The sequence below is a fragment of the Caretta caretta genome, chromosome 5 (genome assembly GCF_965140235.1).
Source record: "Caretta caretta isolate rCarCar2 chromosome 5, rCarCar1.hap1, whole genome shotgun sequence".
NCBI lineage: Eukaryota > Metazoa > Chordata > Testudines > Cheloniidae > Caretta > Caretta caretta.
In genome coordinates this window covers 72,150,523-72,166,314 of record NC_134210.1, presented here as the reverse complement: position 1 = coordinate 72,166,314, position 15,792 = coordinate 72,150,523, and the positions used below count along the sequence as shown (strand labels likewise).

Sequence of the window (15,792 nt, the reverse complement as noted above, 5' to 3'; positions counted from 1 at the left end):
AGTGGCTTTATTAATAACTGATTAGAAATATAAGTAGAACAGATATGGTACTTTAGGTACCTTTAGTTAAAAAATTTCTAAAAATACATATAAATGTCCAGATTATGCACTCTGAATTTTGCAATGGAGGGGGATGAAAGTAGTATCTTATTGTTAAGGCACTGGACTGGGATCCAAGAAATTCGGATTTAGTTTTCATCTTTACCATAGACTTTTTGTGTAATTTTGGGCTAGTCACTTAATCTCTCTGTGCCTCAGTTCCCTATCATCTCTTGATATGTGTACATACAGCACTTAATACAATGGGCCCCCGTTTCCTTGCCAAATCGTTAGGTGTTGTACTGGAGTCATGCATATAGCAATCTTCATGGAACATGGAGGAAGGTTGCAGTAGGGAAGAGTTTGGAGAAGGCACAGGAAGTTAGTCTGTGTACACATGAGTTGAATGCTAAATAGTTCTCCTAATGAAGAGCCTTTTTATATTTATAAGCATGCTGTCCTCTCATGTTATTACCTAATACACAGAACATGAAACAACGCTTATCTACCCAGTAAGAACTGATCAAGAAGGTTTTTTTATGACTGTTGCACTATATCCCCTTCTTCTTAATTTTGTTTGAGGTATTAAAGGGTTATCTGAAAAGACTAACGTTCTTGTATATAGGTGTAGATACCATGATGCTTTTGCTACATTAAAGTACATATTTAGCTAAATGCCAGGTAAGGCCTTGCAGCTAGTAGTTTCTGCAGATTGGCATTATCTATGTCTTGCTTAATGAGAGGAGGTGTTAACTTCCCTCAAATATATAGAGGCATGCCCCTCCCCGAACATTCATCCCTTGACATTGGGGTGCTTGCCAGTTAGCACCTTGACTTGAATCTTCCCCTTTTACGGGAAGGTAGCTATTATTATTTATTTCTATCTATGTATGTAGCCCTCATCACTTTATTGTCTGAGTGCCTCATAATCACTAAAATATCACTAGTATAGTCTTATTATAACTTCTCAGTGCAGCAGGGAAGTTCCATTATTCCCATTTTAAAGATGGGAAACCAAGGCACAGAGAAAGTGACTTGCCCAGTGTCACACAGGAAATCTGTGTCAGAACCAGGAATTGATTCCAAGTCTCCTGAGTCCCTGGTCAGTGCTTAACTGAAGGACATTATTTCCTCCCTGTTTGTATTGCAGTAATGCCTAGAATTCCTAATCATTGTGCTAGACCCATTGTGCTAGGCTGCGTGCAAAGTAAAAGACAGCCATTGCCTTTAGATAACTTTAGTCCTAAAGACAAAACACACCGGGGTGTGTGAAACAAATGGGAATAAATGAGTGGTGATGGAGGACAGTTGTGTTAATAAGACAATGTTTTTACATATATTTTGCACAATGCGTAGGTTTAATAAACCAATCCATAGTTGTAATATTAGCTTGCACCTGCCTGGCCATTATTAGCTGGCATGGGTTTGTAGCATCAAGATGAAGGGTGAGACTAAAGGAGGGATCCGAAGGTGGATTAGAGGAGAGATCATGCTCGATCATATAGAGTTTTTAAAAAAGAAATTACAAGTTTTTGTGTGGAGATGGATGGGGAGGTCTAAGGAGGGAATCAAAGGTGGCGAAATGTTGGCTGTTTTTGTGGCTTTGGAATTCAGTGAGGGAGAAATAAAGCTGTTTGTTTAAGAAAGTGGTAGAAAAAAGAAAAAGAGTGAATTTGCAATGAACACAATCAGTATGGTTGTTGTGGGACTTGTACTGAAGACATTTAGCAGCACAGGAACAAGAGCAGAGGAAACAGATGTTGGAGGAAAGCCAGGGGTAAGAGTGGGAAAGGTTAGACATTGTGATGGGAGAGAGGGCAGAGGAATCAAGGTTGGAGGAGAGAGTGGAATGGAAGGAATCAATGGAGGAGAGATAAGGGAGGGCTTAAGGGTGGAAAAGAGATGTAGATGTATTTGAAATCATGGGTGCTCCTTTGGTTTTCTCTTACTGCCGCATGGTTGGGGTTGGAATCCTCTCTCCTCCGCACTCGTAGTTCGCCTACGAGAGCACTTGTTGGGGGACTAGGCCCTGCATCCTAGGGTTCAAGGACTGAGTGTCATGCTCTCACTCAGTCTCAGTGAGCAATGAGCACTGCCACTGCTTGGGAAAGTGCATCTCGTTGCGTGCTGTGAGATCTGTTCACGGACCTGTGAGGCTTGTCTCCTGTGACTCTGGAAGTTCCTCGGGGAGGAGGCTCTCCCGCCATATGTGGAGTCCTATCTGGGACTGGCGGAACCAATGGTGCCTCTCCCTTCACCAGTGATGAGTGCCGCACTTACCACCTCCCGCCCTGATCCAACAGCACCACCAGCGCAGGACAATGCCAAGCGAGAGGGTCATAAGTGCTCGTATGGCCCTCTCAGCAAGTCTGTGTCATGGACTGCAGCGAAGCACAACATTTCCTTCCCAGGCTGCACCAGGTTGCACAAGAAGTCATGTGCAGATCCGATCATGCCACCTCCCAAGCTTACCTGTGCAGAGTGTAAAGCCAAAAGGAAGAAAGAAGTATCGGCCACCGTACCAAGGGACAGCCCTCTGCAGCATGCACCCCTGGTATGACTGGAATCCCCACACTCCTAACCGCACATGCCACCCCGCTTCAGTGGTCAGTGGGATGTACCTTGAACACCCAGACAAGTCGAACCGCTGCTCCCAACGGTGCACTTAGACCTGCCATATCCACTCTCGCTGCTGCTCTCGGCACTACAGTTTCCCGACAGACATAACGATTATCCTGGGCGAGAGATCATACCTGGTGATTGCAGGACCGCCCACACTGATGGCTCCGCCTCTACCTGAGATTTCTTCGGACTGCAACAGCTAGCGGAGGAACCGGCATTCTCCCCAACGTCCAGGTGCAGCTCAGACTCCCCGGCATGACCCCTGCACTAGGTAGGGTGCTTTGGCACCGCCAACTTGATACACATATCTTTGGGGTCCGTAGTACCCCAGGACCAGACACCATGGGCACACTGGCTGCCCTGGAACCCATACAACTCTGTGTACCCACAATCACAAGCCTCACATCCATCCGAGTGCCTGTGCTGGAACCATTCAGCTTGGATCCAGAGGCAGACATAGAACGGGAGCCGATCCCACTGGTTCCGCCAGGACTGCCAGCTGCCGCCTCCTCTCCCACTGATGCATTGATTCCCCCAGTCCTCTTGCCTCCTGATGATCATGGGTAATACCAGGAGCTGCTGCAGAGGGTAGCCCTGGGCTTGGGCATACCTTTGGAGGAAGTTCTGGATCAACACTACCAGCTGGTGGACATTTTTTAGACCAGGGGACCATCTCACATCGCACTGCCCACAAATGACACTATCCTTCAACCTGCATGAGCAGTCTGGCGCATACCAGCTTCCTGTGCCCCTACGCCTAAGAGAGTGGAATGCAGCCATTTTATCCCATCCAAGGGGGATGACATTCTTTTTTCCCACCCTGCTTTGCTGGTGGTACACGCGGCGACTGAATGGGCAAGGCAGCATTCCCATACCTCCACCCCCTCCACCCTCGGATAGTTCAGCAAACTTCCTTGACCTCCTGGCCACAAGGGTTACTCCTCTGCAGCCTGCAGTTCGGCATATCCAAGATCAGCTTGCCAAGTATGACTTTAGTAACTATGCCAAGCTAGTAGAGTTCCTGGAGGATTTGCCACAGGACAAGCAACAGCCATTCCAGACTCTAGAGGAGGAAGGCCGCCTGACGGCCAAGGGTAGCGTCCAAGCTGCTGTGCGTGCAGCAGATACATCCTCCCGCTCTCTTGCCACAGGCACAGTCGTACGATGAGACTCCTGGCTGCAATCCTACAGCTTCCCCAGGGAGGTTCAGACCATGATCGAGGACCTCCCCTTTGATGAGGACAAGTTGTTCTTGGCAAAGACGGATGAGTCCCTCCACTCCCTGAAAGACTTAAGAGTGAAATTCTAGTCTCTTGGGATTTATACCCCCGTGCTCTGTTGAAAGCAACAGAGGCCATCCTTCTGACCATGCTCCTCGCACCCTACCAGCACGCTTATGTCCAGTATCAGGAGCCTGCACGGCGGCCTCCCAAGATCATAGCATTCGTGACCATCAGCTACTGCCACCTCCTCAGCTGTACTATGGCATCAAACAAAGGCCCAGTTTTGACATGCATATCGAGAGCTGCGAGCTCCCCACATTGCTGCCTCTGGTCCCCCCTACCACCTTTGGGGTCATCTGGGTTGAGATCACCATGGACCGTTGGGTACTAGAGATTGTATAACATGGTTACTCTATCAAGTTCCTTACCTTCCCCTTCCCCGCCCCCCCCCCCGCCCCCAGCACCCTCTGGGAGTCTCTCTCATCACAGCCTCCTACATGAGGCAGACAACGTCCTGAGGAATGGTGTGATCGAACTAGTGGCTGGCCCCTTCATTGGCAAGGGCTTCTACTCCTTGTACTTTTTCATCTCAAAAAAGGGAAGTCTCTGCCCTGTACTCAATCTCTAACTACTCAACACTGTCATCAGGAAGACCAAGTTCTGTATGATGATGATTCCATCAAATATCCCCTGCCTTCCCCTGGGGGTATGGCTCACACCTCTCAACATGAAAGATACTTATTTCCACATTGACATCCATCTGGCCCATTGCAAGTTTCTTCCTTTCTGCGAGGGGGACAACCACTGTCGTTTGAGTTCTTCCTTTTAGCTTCTTGACGGCCCTGAGGGTTTATACCAAGGTCTCTGTGGTCACTGCAGCCCAACTGCGACAACAGGAGTACCCTATGTTCTCTTACTTAGACAACTGGCTTCCAGAGGTGCAAACCCTCACCAAAATGTTGTCGTCCATCTGCGCTCTCCACTCGCTCCATGCCACTCTCGGCATTTGTATCAACGAGGAGAAATCTGTGCTTGTTCCAACGCAGACAATTCATTTAATCGGATTCCGTGGATTCGTGACAGCTTGGGCCTTCCTCCCAGCGGACCGTTTTGCCACCCTGACAGCCCTCATGGTAGCCCTATGCTGCATTCTACGCCCCATACTGCAGCACTGTCTCTGCCTCCTTGGCCACATGGTGGCCTGTATCCATGTAATGCCGCCTGCCTGCCTACACATGCGCTGTCTACAACTGTGGGTCCTATAAGTCTGCAGACCCACCTGGATGTCAACCTGATTGTCCCACATCTGGTCTGGACCTCCCTACTGTGGTGGACCAACCCTGCCAAGGTTTTGCTAGCACCCCCTTCACCACTTCTGCCCCCACAGCCACCATCACCACAGACACCTCTCTAGCCGGTTGGGGTGCCCACCTCGATGCACATGCCGTGCAAGGGACATGGACGCAGTGCATCAACATCCTGGAGCTTCGAGCGGTCCACTAAGCCTGCTGTGCATTCCTGCCCCTCATCTGAGCCCAACACATTCAGTTCCTCTCTGACAATACCACTGCAGTGTCATACATAAACCGGCAAGGGGGCACCAGGTCCCAGTCACTGTCAAATTTCCCTTTTTTGACAGGGTTCCTGGCCTAGAGGTTAGGGTAGTTGATTTTAGTAAGGCTTTTGACACAGTCCCATGTGGCATTCTCATAAGCAAACTAGCCTAGACTAGTGGTCTAGATGAAATTACTATAAGGTGATTACTATAACTAGTTGAAAGACTGTACTCAATGAGTAGTCATCACTGTCAAAATGGGTTCATTGTCAAACTGGGAAGGTGGGTTAGTGGGGTCCCACCGAGGTCAGTCCTGGCTCAGGGACTGTTTAATATTTTCATAAATGACTTGTACAATAGAGTGGAGAGCATGCTTATAAAACTTCTGGGTGACACCGTGCTGGGAGAGGTTGCAAACACTTTGGAGGACAAGATTAGCGTTCAAAATGATCTTGACAAATTCCAGAACTGGTCTGAATTCAACAAGATGAAATTCAGTAAAGATAAGTGCAAAGTATTCACGTGAAAAGGAAAAACTAAATGCATAATTACAAAATGGGGAATAACTTGCTAAGTGATAGGCTCTACAGCTGAAAAAGGATCTGGGTTTATAATGGATCACTAATTGAATATGAGTCTTATATCATTCTGGGGTGGATTAACCGGAGTTTTGTATGTAGGACATGGGAGGTAATTGTCCCAATTATCTGGAGTATTGTTTCCAATTCTGGGTGCTACACTTTAGGAAAGATGTGGACAAACTGGAGAAAGTCCAGAGTAGAGCAAGAAAAATGATAAAAGATTTGGAGAACCTGACCTATGAGGAAAGATTTTAAAAACTGGGCATGTTTAGTCTGGAGAAAAGAAGACTGAGTGGGGACCTGATAAGTCTTCAAATATGTTAAGGGCTGTTATAAAGTGGACTGTGATCAGTTGTTCTCCATGTCCATTGGAGGTAAGACAAGTAGTAATGGGCTTAATCTGTGGCAAGGGAGATTTAGGTTAGATATTAGGAAAAAAACTTTCTAACTATGGGGCAGTTAAGCTCTGGAACAGGCTTCCAAGGGAGGCTGTGGAATCCCCATCATTGCAAGTTCTCAAGAGCAGGTTATACAAAAACCTTATCAGGGATGGTTTAGATTTACTTGATCCTACCTCAGTACAGGGAGCCGGGCTTGATGGCTTCTGGAAATTCCTTCCAGCCCTACATTTCTATGATTCTAAGTAACATTGTGAAGTTTGGAAAATGGTGTATACTGAGAGAAGGTTTAAAACTCTGACTTGAAGTATAGAGCTACACTGGATCCCTTCATTTTAACTTGGAAGATACGATGAAATATTGAACGTTTGAGAATGTTTTCAGTGAAGAGTTTCTACATCTAGCTCTCCCCTCACCCTGTTTCCTGTATGCTGGGAAAGACTCTGTTTGTGTTCTGTACTAGCCACAGTTTACATCTTCACAGAGCAGTGCCTTTCCTCTTTAGAGACTTTTCCAAATATATCGTTACTGAATGGACAGTTGGGGCATTTGGCAGGTTGAGAGGCAGTTTGGAATCGTGGTGGAAGCATGTTATTTAGCATGAAGTTTTTGCAAACAAAATCAGAAATGAAATAGATGAAGTGAGCTGTTGCTCACGAAAGCTTATGCTCAAATAAATTTGTTAGTCTCTAAGGTGCCACAAGTATTCCTTTTCTTTTTATAGTTAGCAGTGTTGACATTTAAATTGTCATTGATAGATTTTAGAGTTAACTCACTGAGATGAGTGGCAATTCACACCTTTTAGTGCTGTTGTTTCAGATTGTCTGCAGACTCTGAAGAAAACAGTCCTTCAGTGAACATTTTGTTTCACAATTATGAAGGCTAGAAATATAATTTTTTTTAAATGAAAAATCTAAGTCTGGAGCAAAATTTTGCAATTTGGGGTGTAGAAGAGGTGATTCCTGTGGCAAATTCCATAACCACAGAATTGGGAAATACATATGACCCTGCTGTGTATTAGTAAATACAGCAGTGAACCAAAAATCCACCAAGAAAGAAATCTTGCCCTTACAAGTTTTCTCTGTAGTGGGCTTTGGATCCTCTTCTTACCCATGAACTCTTGTAAATGGGGGCTAAGCTCAGCCTCAGCTTGCTTCAGCTCCTAAATTTTGATAAGGAGGTAGCTGTCTACAATCATTATTTCTACTGCTCCATCCACAGAGAGGAGCAACCTCTATCCACAGTACAGATGGAGTCATTTATATAGCCATGAGAGGTTTCTGTATTCATGCTGGAGGCTGGCATTCCACTACTTTTTTTGCCTCTACATTGCACACATCTCTTCCCTGTCACACGTAAAGCAAACACAGGGAGTGCCAGCCTGGGAAGACACCAGCTGATTAGATCTCCACTCTTCTTAACCAGAAGAAAGGAATGGGGAGATAAGAAAAAGAGAGAGAGCATGTATTACAGGATTTTTGAAATCTTATGACAAGATCCTGGGCCCCATATCACATCTTGGATATGGATGATATTAAACACAGGAGTGAAACATTTCACCAAGGCAACATCTGCAGGCTAAAGCATAAGATGTGAAGTGTCTTTGGAATACACATTGATGAATCCTTTTGAACTGATGCTGGTATATTCATAAGTTACAGTCTCAATAACATTTATATGAATGCTACTGAGTAATTAACAAAAGTATGGTAAATCCCAGTTGGGAATGAGATTGCAGAAGTATTACTTCAGCCTTACAATGGAGAACCTTATTGAGTATGTTGCATCTATGACCGTTATTAAGGGAAGAGTAAAATTAAACACTGAGGATGTGTACATTGTTAAAGGCTTTGGATTTACTCATATTTTTATGCGAAGTAATAAATCCCTCCTCACTGGTGTCAAATACATACCTAGGTTTCTGTTTTTCTCCATTATTTCTCTACCGTATATAACTAGTGAAAGTTGCTGGTTGCTTCAATGATACTTACATGGAGAAGGAGAGTCGGTTTCCTGCAGATAATTTGTGATACGGTCCTGCAGTAGACTCCAAACTGAGTTTTTGCATTAAAAGGGTAAGGTTTCCAGAGGGCCTGCCTTTCTTTAGGCAAATCTTTATTGAGAAGGGACTATCTTATCTGAACTCATGAAATTCTTGATGCCTTCCTCACGATATCTGCCAGCTTTAGCACTGCAATAGGGAAATCATCCCCTAAATGGTCTCTCTTTCTCTTGCTGATTTATAGTAATGACGCAGTGATTTAAAATAAGACCTTTTTGCTTTTTAGGCCTGAAGATGAATGCTGTGAAGTATTTTTGGGACAGCAGCAGGAGTATTTTTGGGCGTTAGCAGCAGGTAGACAAGGAAAGTTTTGCCACTGTAGTTAGCATCAATTTAATATTTTTAATATATAAGGTAACAGCGTGTAGCAGACACAATGAACGCTGGAACCCATTTTATCTGGAGCAAGTAGGAGCACAGTGCCATGCAGTGAAGGAAGGTCTAAGTCAATACCACGGAAGCATTGCTTACCTATTCAACAAGCTTTGTTAATACGATTTATTTTAACAACTGTTGTAGCGTTGAATTGAGAGTCAGCGTTCTTATTCATTATACCATTTACAGGGGTCAGGTTCCTGCTGAGGCAGAGCTGGATTACTTAGGAGTGGCCAAATCACTGGAAATGTATGGAGTAGATCTCCATCCTGTCTATGTAAGTACTGTTTTAATTGAAGCTAAATATTTTAAATTTGATGGCATGACAAAAAGTCTTTAAAACTTAAATGGAAAGCTGGGGATGGGGCAGAAGTCACTAGGGATTGAGTAAGTTTTGATAATTCTGCAGCAAAATTTGGATTCAGGTAAAAATTCCACTACATTTTCCTTAGCAAAAGCGGAGGCCAACATAAAGGAATTTCCTGAAGAAACAAAGGAATCTTTCTGATGCTAGAAACGTAGCTGAGCCCTGTAACCCACAGGGAACACAGGTTAGCGTGTTGTTGAAAACTGAGAGAACCTACGACTGGTTTCTATCCATGATCGCAGCTGGATGCCACATAGAACGTTACTGAGTCACTCCCAGCAATCATTTTAACTCTTGCCCAATACTGATGGATCCAAGAAAATTATGGTGAAAATACATTGTTTATGATTCTCAGTAGTGATTCAGTGTAAACCCTACAAAGGTTTCAGAAAGTTTTCTTTCTCTTTGGTGCCCTGCCCAAAATATCAGGGGGTTTTAAACCTCAGAAGACTCAAATTCTTCGTGGCCTACAAATGCTTTGAAACTGAAACACTAAGTAACAGACTTGGTAGAGCCAGGAGGCTATATAGTATTAATAAAGGATGCTTTCCTCCTTATTCCAGTCACAGAGTCTCACCACAAATACCTTGGCTTGGCTTAGAGACTATTCCTTGTCAGTTCGCATCTCTTCCCTTCAGAATTTCATCCTGTGTGATTTTGAATATTTACCATGAATTGCAGAGGCAGCTGCAATTTGCCATCAGAATTTTCATGTTATCCTGTACCAAGTTGATTGGCTATATAGACCCCAACAACTTAAGAAGTATTTCATATGGGGAAGGCACTGGGTCCCTCCTTATCATGAGCTTTGTCATCCATTGTGAGAAAAGTGCTCTGAATCCCTCATTGCAGTTGGTTTATTTAGGAACCCTCTCCAGCATCATGAGGGCAACAGTGTTTCAGTAAGGAGAAGGTGTCTCCAATCATGTTACGGGGAAGCAGGTCAGACTAACATTATACACCTTAATTCAAGAGTTATGGCATTTGTTGGGTGTCATATCTTGATAGGGGATTTATTCTCTGGCTTTTGCACCTCTCATCCTCCCTCATGAGATCCTTTCTTTTCCAATGGAAAAATGGAGACCCTCATGCCCCAGATCTTCCTGAAAGTACATGTTCATTTGTCCATGACATGGTAGGAAGTCCATGTTCATTTGTGAAAAACTTTGGCCTTTGTGGCTGGGCTGCGCACAGGGGTGGGCCAGGTAGAAGAAATCTAAGTCAGCAGATCAGTCTTTGGGAGACGAAGGAGCAGCAAAATAATTTCAGATTGGTGGAGCCTCTTGCAGAAATACAATTTTAAGGTAGGAAATAATTTTTTAGGGGGTGGGTTGGCATGGTGCTCGTTAAAAAATTATTTGGACATTTGTCTGAAGGAGAGTACCAAGAAAATGTGGGTTCAGAAGAACAGCCTGTAGAATATTTCAAGAGACCTCTCTTCTGCTGGAAGTCCTTTCCTTGTGCCTTGCCACATTGGTACTTCTACCTCCTTACACGTGGTGGGGTTAACTAGTAGTATTTAAAAATGGCTTTTATTTAATGTGGTACATGGATGCTGATTAGATCAGGGAGATGATTCGTTGTGTCATTTTCTGTGTCTCCTTTTGATTACAGTTTTTGACCCCTCCATGGTTTCCCAATATGATCATTACATTTTTCAGTTCTGCAGGGACCAGAAGTTAGTTGAGCAGACTGATTATTCGTGTGTCTTGGTTGGTATGGTAGAATGAACCTATTCTAGCATTCGGAAGTATATTTACATTATGAGTAAATACTGTATCTTATGCAGTGTGAAGTTTTGACTGTAATGAGTTTCTTTAGATTTTTAAAGAAGAGAAATATGGCAATTTAGTTGATGAATTGTTTCTCTTACCTGATTCATGTAAGTAATCCTTACTTATGAGAGCAATCCCACTGAAGTTTATAGGATTACTCCCATGAGTAAAGTTACTCAAGGAAGAAAGAATTTTGTAGGTTTGGGTGTTTAGCTTACTAAGATGATGATGATCATAGTAACCACTTGTACAGTGGTTTTCATTAGCAGATTTCAAAGAGCTTTACAAAGAAGGTCAGTATCATTATCCCCATTTTACAGATGAGGAGACTGAGGCACAGAGAGGTTAAAGTGACTTGCCCAAAGTTACCTAGCAGCAGAGCCAGTAATAGAACCCATTTCTCCTCAGTCCCACACCAGTGCTCCATTTACCAGGCCACTGCTTCTTAGATGATATCTATAAAAATAAAATTGTGGTTGTAAGTAATAAAATGACATCTGTTCTATTTTCCAGGGTGAAAACAAGTCTGAATATTTTTTAGGATTAACACCTGTAGGAGTTGTTGTTTACAAGAATAAAAAACAAGTAGGGAAGTATTTCTGGTATGTACAACATAATATTGCAGACTGTATTAAAATAATGTGGCTAAAAGGAAAAATAAACAATACCGAATATACGTATGATATGACTGGTTAGTTTTATGAGAACTAAACTGATGTACTTGTTGGAATCATGGATCTTTCTGTCTAGATTAAATTGTCTGTGTTCTATTTCTAATATTGTAAGAGATGGTTTTAACTTTCACCGCTCACATTAAAGTGTTTAAGTATCACTTTTTTTCTTGTGAGTAATATATGTGGAGCACTGGTAAAAATGATTATGTATGAATGGCTTACTGAAACTCTCCTTTCAATATTTTTTGTTTCTTCTTTGTGTATTTCTGATGTGTTGGATTTAAATACCATAACACTTCTCTTTATCTTTTTTTCAACATTTAGGCCTAGAATTACAAAGGTTCACTTCAAGGAAATGCAGTTTGAACTTAGAGTGCTGGGAAAAGATGTAAGTTTTTATTTTAAGTCTGAAGGAAGAAACTGTGAAACTAATCAAGTTAAGAGTTTGGTGTGTTCCGTGAAATGAAACTATTATTGCCAGTTTTGCTTTTAATCACTACCACAAAAACTTTTCTTATATTTAAATGTATTCCCATATGTAATCTTTCTTGATGGGTATTTGTAGTTAGGGTTAAGTTTTCTCTCTTTCCCCCCTGCCTATTTTTCACTTTGCAGGGAAGGCAGAAAAGCCCTATTGAAGCAGAGCAGAATGGGACTTTATAGTATATTATCAAGATTTGTTTTTCTATGCCATCAGTAACGCCTGCGATTTAGAATGTTGCAGAATGCCTATTCATGTACAAACAAGTCTGAGTTCTACTTTAAAGTAAATGACATATAGCTAATGCTGTAGTTACTGTCTGATGGTACATGTATGTAGTAAGTATTTATATGAAAAGCCTGGAATTATTTCAGATGTTTAACAAACTGAATGGGAAATCTGGAAGCTTGAGAAAGGAGACATAGGTTTACAGTGTAGTTGACTCATAAACTTGTTGAAAGTTCTATATTGTGCTCATAATAGGCCATCTCCCTGATGGCATTTGGCAGTTTCAAGCCCTGACAGGTATTTTTAGAAAACTGTTTAAGAGAACAGCAAGAACAAGGGTGTGAAAGATCGTTAAAATCTGCACTGCAACTAATGCTTCTTTGAAGTGCTATTGCAGTACTCTGTATTCTGACAGTATAGGGAGATGCCAGAATGTCCCAACATATCCACCTTCCTGTTTTTGATACATATGTTTTTTTCAAAAAAAGAAAAGGAGTACTTGTGGCACCTGAGAGACTAACAAATTTATTTGAGCATAAGCTTTTGTGAGCTACAGCTCACTTCATCGGATGCATTCAGTGGAAAATACAGTGGGGAGAAGAGTACCCAGAAGTCACCTACTACAGGACAGGCCCAACAAAGAAAATAACAGAACGCCACTAGCCATCACCTTCAGCCCCCAACTAAAACCTCTCCAACACATCATCAAGGATCTACAACTTATCCTGAAGGACGACCCATCAGTCTCACAGATCTTGGGAGACAGGCCAGTCCTTGCTTACAGACAGCCCCCCAACCTGAAGCAAATACTCACCAGCAACCACATACCACACAACAGAACCACTAACCCAGGAACCTATCCTTGCAACAAAGCCCGTTGCCAACTGTGTCCACATATCTATTCAGGGGACACCATCATAGGGCCTAATCACATCAGCCAAACCATCAGAGGCTCGTTCACCTGCACATCTACCAATGTGATATATGCCATCATGTGCCAGCAATGCCCCTCTGCCATGTACATTGGTCAAACTGGACAGTCTCTACGTAAAAGAATAAATAGACACAAATCAGATGTCAAGAATTATAACATTCAAAAACCAGTCGGAGAACACTTCAATCTCTCTGGTCATTCGATTACAGACATAAAAGTCGCAATATTACAACAAAAAGACTTCAAGAACAGACTCCAACGAGAGACTGCTGAATTGGAATTAATTTGCAAACTGGATACAGTTAACTTAGGTTTGAATAGAGACTGGGAGTGGATGGGTCATTACACAAAGTAAAACTATTTCCCCATGTTTATTCCCCCTCCCCGCCCCACCCCCCCCCGTTCCTCAGACGTTCTTGTCAACTGCTGGAAATGGCCCACCTTGATTATCACTACAAAAGGTTTTCTCTCTCCCCCCCCCATCCCCCGCTCTCCTGCTGGTATTAGCTCAGCTTAAGTGATCACTCTCCTTACAGTGTGTATGATAACACCCATTGTTTCATGTTCTCTGTGTATATATATCTCCCCACTGTATTTTCCACTGAATGCATCCGATGAAGTGAGCTGTAGCTCACGAAAGCTCATGCTCAAATAAATTGGTTAGTCTCTAAGGTGCCACAAGTACTCCTTTTCTTTTTGCGAATACAGACTAACACGGCTGCTACTCCTGAAACATATGGTTTTTTGTTACTACAAAGGAGATTGGTTGATGAAATAGATAATTGTGTCAGTTGTCTTATCTTTCTGATTCTATATCATCATAATGCTGATTTATGCAGTTACACACACAGATAAGCAGATCTGGCCAGTGTGGCTTGCCTGCTCCTAAATTCCAACATCATCATATTATAGGATATTCCCAAATTTCTTTTATTCCCTTTATATCCTGGAATAAATGCCAGCACCATGTCATATCACAGGAAAACTGAGACAAGAATTTGCAATATGATATGGGTGCAAAAAATGCCATTTCTGCATTGTGCTACATTCTGGGAGACATCCTACCCTGGAGGAGGAAGGGACTATTCCTTCTCCTTACAGATATAGTGTGACCACACCTGGAATATTGCATTCATTTCCAGGCACCTCAATTACCAGAAAGATACTGACCATTAGCATTATAGGTACAGTAATTTCAGTCTGCTTTTCTAAAACGTTCAAGCAAACAAACCATATGACCTCTGGGTTAGTACTCTCTTGACAGCTGCTTTTCCTTTTTGGACTAGGGAATGTATGGGTGTGTGCATGGTGGTGTCTGCGGGTGTTCATACTGGATCCTTGAAACACAAATTGAAGTGATATGCCTAAAACACAAATGCGAACAAGGAATGGTGATAATTGGATGTTATTATGCTCTTATACAGTCTAAGAAATGATGAAATTTTACAGCCAAATGCTGAAGTGTGTGAAATAATGGGGAGTTCTACATTAGCATCGAATCCTAAAACCCCTTACTTGAGTATCAGTTCAGTTCATTGTGGCTACTCACATAAACGAGGATTCATCACATGAATAAGGGTTTGCAGGATAAGGCTCTAATTTATCAGTCATGAATTATTGCCTAAGTGAATGAATGGGCTAAGAATGTTGATAGTACAAACAACACCATCACAAATGGTGCATTGTAGGACCAGATCAACTGTCTATTTGAGTCAATGGAAAGACTTCCATTGACTTTACAGGGCTTTGGATCAGGCCCATAGTGAACTGAGACCCCAATTCAGCAACAAACACATGCCTAACTTTAAACATTTGAATTACCATAGACAATATTCCTGACTTATTTAGGTTCAGTATTTTGTCTGTTTACTTCTCAGATGATACATTGAGGCACAACACTGTGACTATCAGTACTTGTAATCATGAATGCATACCTCATGGGGCTCCTCACACGCTTCATTGGATATGTGCTTAAATACCTTGCTTGCTGAATGGCTGCCTTGGATTTGTTTTTTTAAGTTGCTGTAGTCTGTTTTGTGAACAGAGAAGTTCAGTCTTGGAGCCACCAGTTTTGCACCTTTCAAAAACACTATGTTAATTTTTTTTATTAAAAATAAAGAAAAAATTTAAATTGTTGCCAGAATATTGACATAAATACAGAGTTAAAAGTAATTGGTGCTGATTCTTTGTCTCTAGATATTGTGGGTTTTTTTTTTGAGAGAGATGGATGTTAATTAAATGGAGCTCTCCTAACTCCCCTTGACAGAACGATGATGATGGCGAAATTCTACAAATGAGAATTTCCTGTCTCTTAGGTAGGACTTTACAGCATAGGGGATTCTCATAGACTTTAAGGCCAGAAGGGACCATTGTGATCATCTAGTTTGACCTCCTGCACATTGCAGGCTGCAGAATTTCACTCACCCTCTACTGTAATAGACCCCTAACCTCTGCTTCAGTTACTGAAGTACCCAAATC

The 15,792-nt window shown here is 42.5% G+C and overlaps 1 protein-coding gene across 1 annotated transcript in view; it reads left to right on the top strand.

Annotated features, from left to right (window-relative positions):
• EPB41L4A (erythrocyte membrane protein band 4.1 like 4A) overlaps positions 1-15,792 on the top strand; it is a 223,712-nt gene that overhangs the window by 108,745 nt on the left and 99,175 nt on the right. The window contains exons 7-9 of the mRNA XM_048851753.2: positions 9,045-9,132; positions 11,511-11,599; positions 11,996-12,059. Of these exons, the coding sequence (XP_048707710.2) occupies positions 9,045-9,132; positions 11,511-11,599; positions 11,996-12,059 (241 nt within the window). The remainder of the gene's footprint in view (positions 1-9,044; positions 9,133-11,510; positions 11,600-11,995; positions 12,060-15,792) is intronic.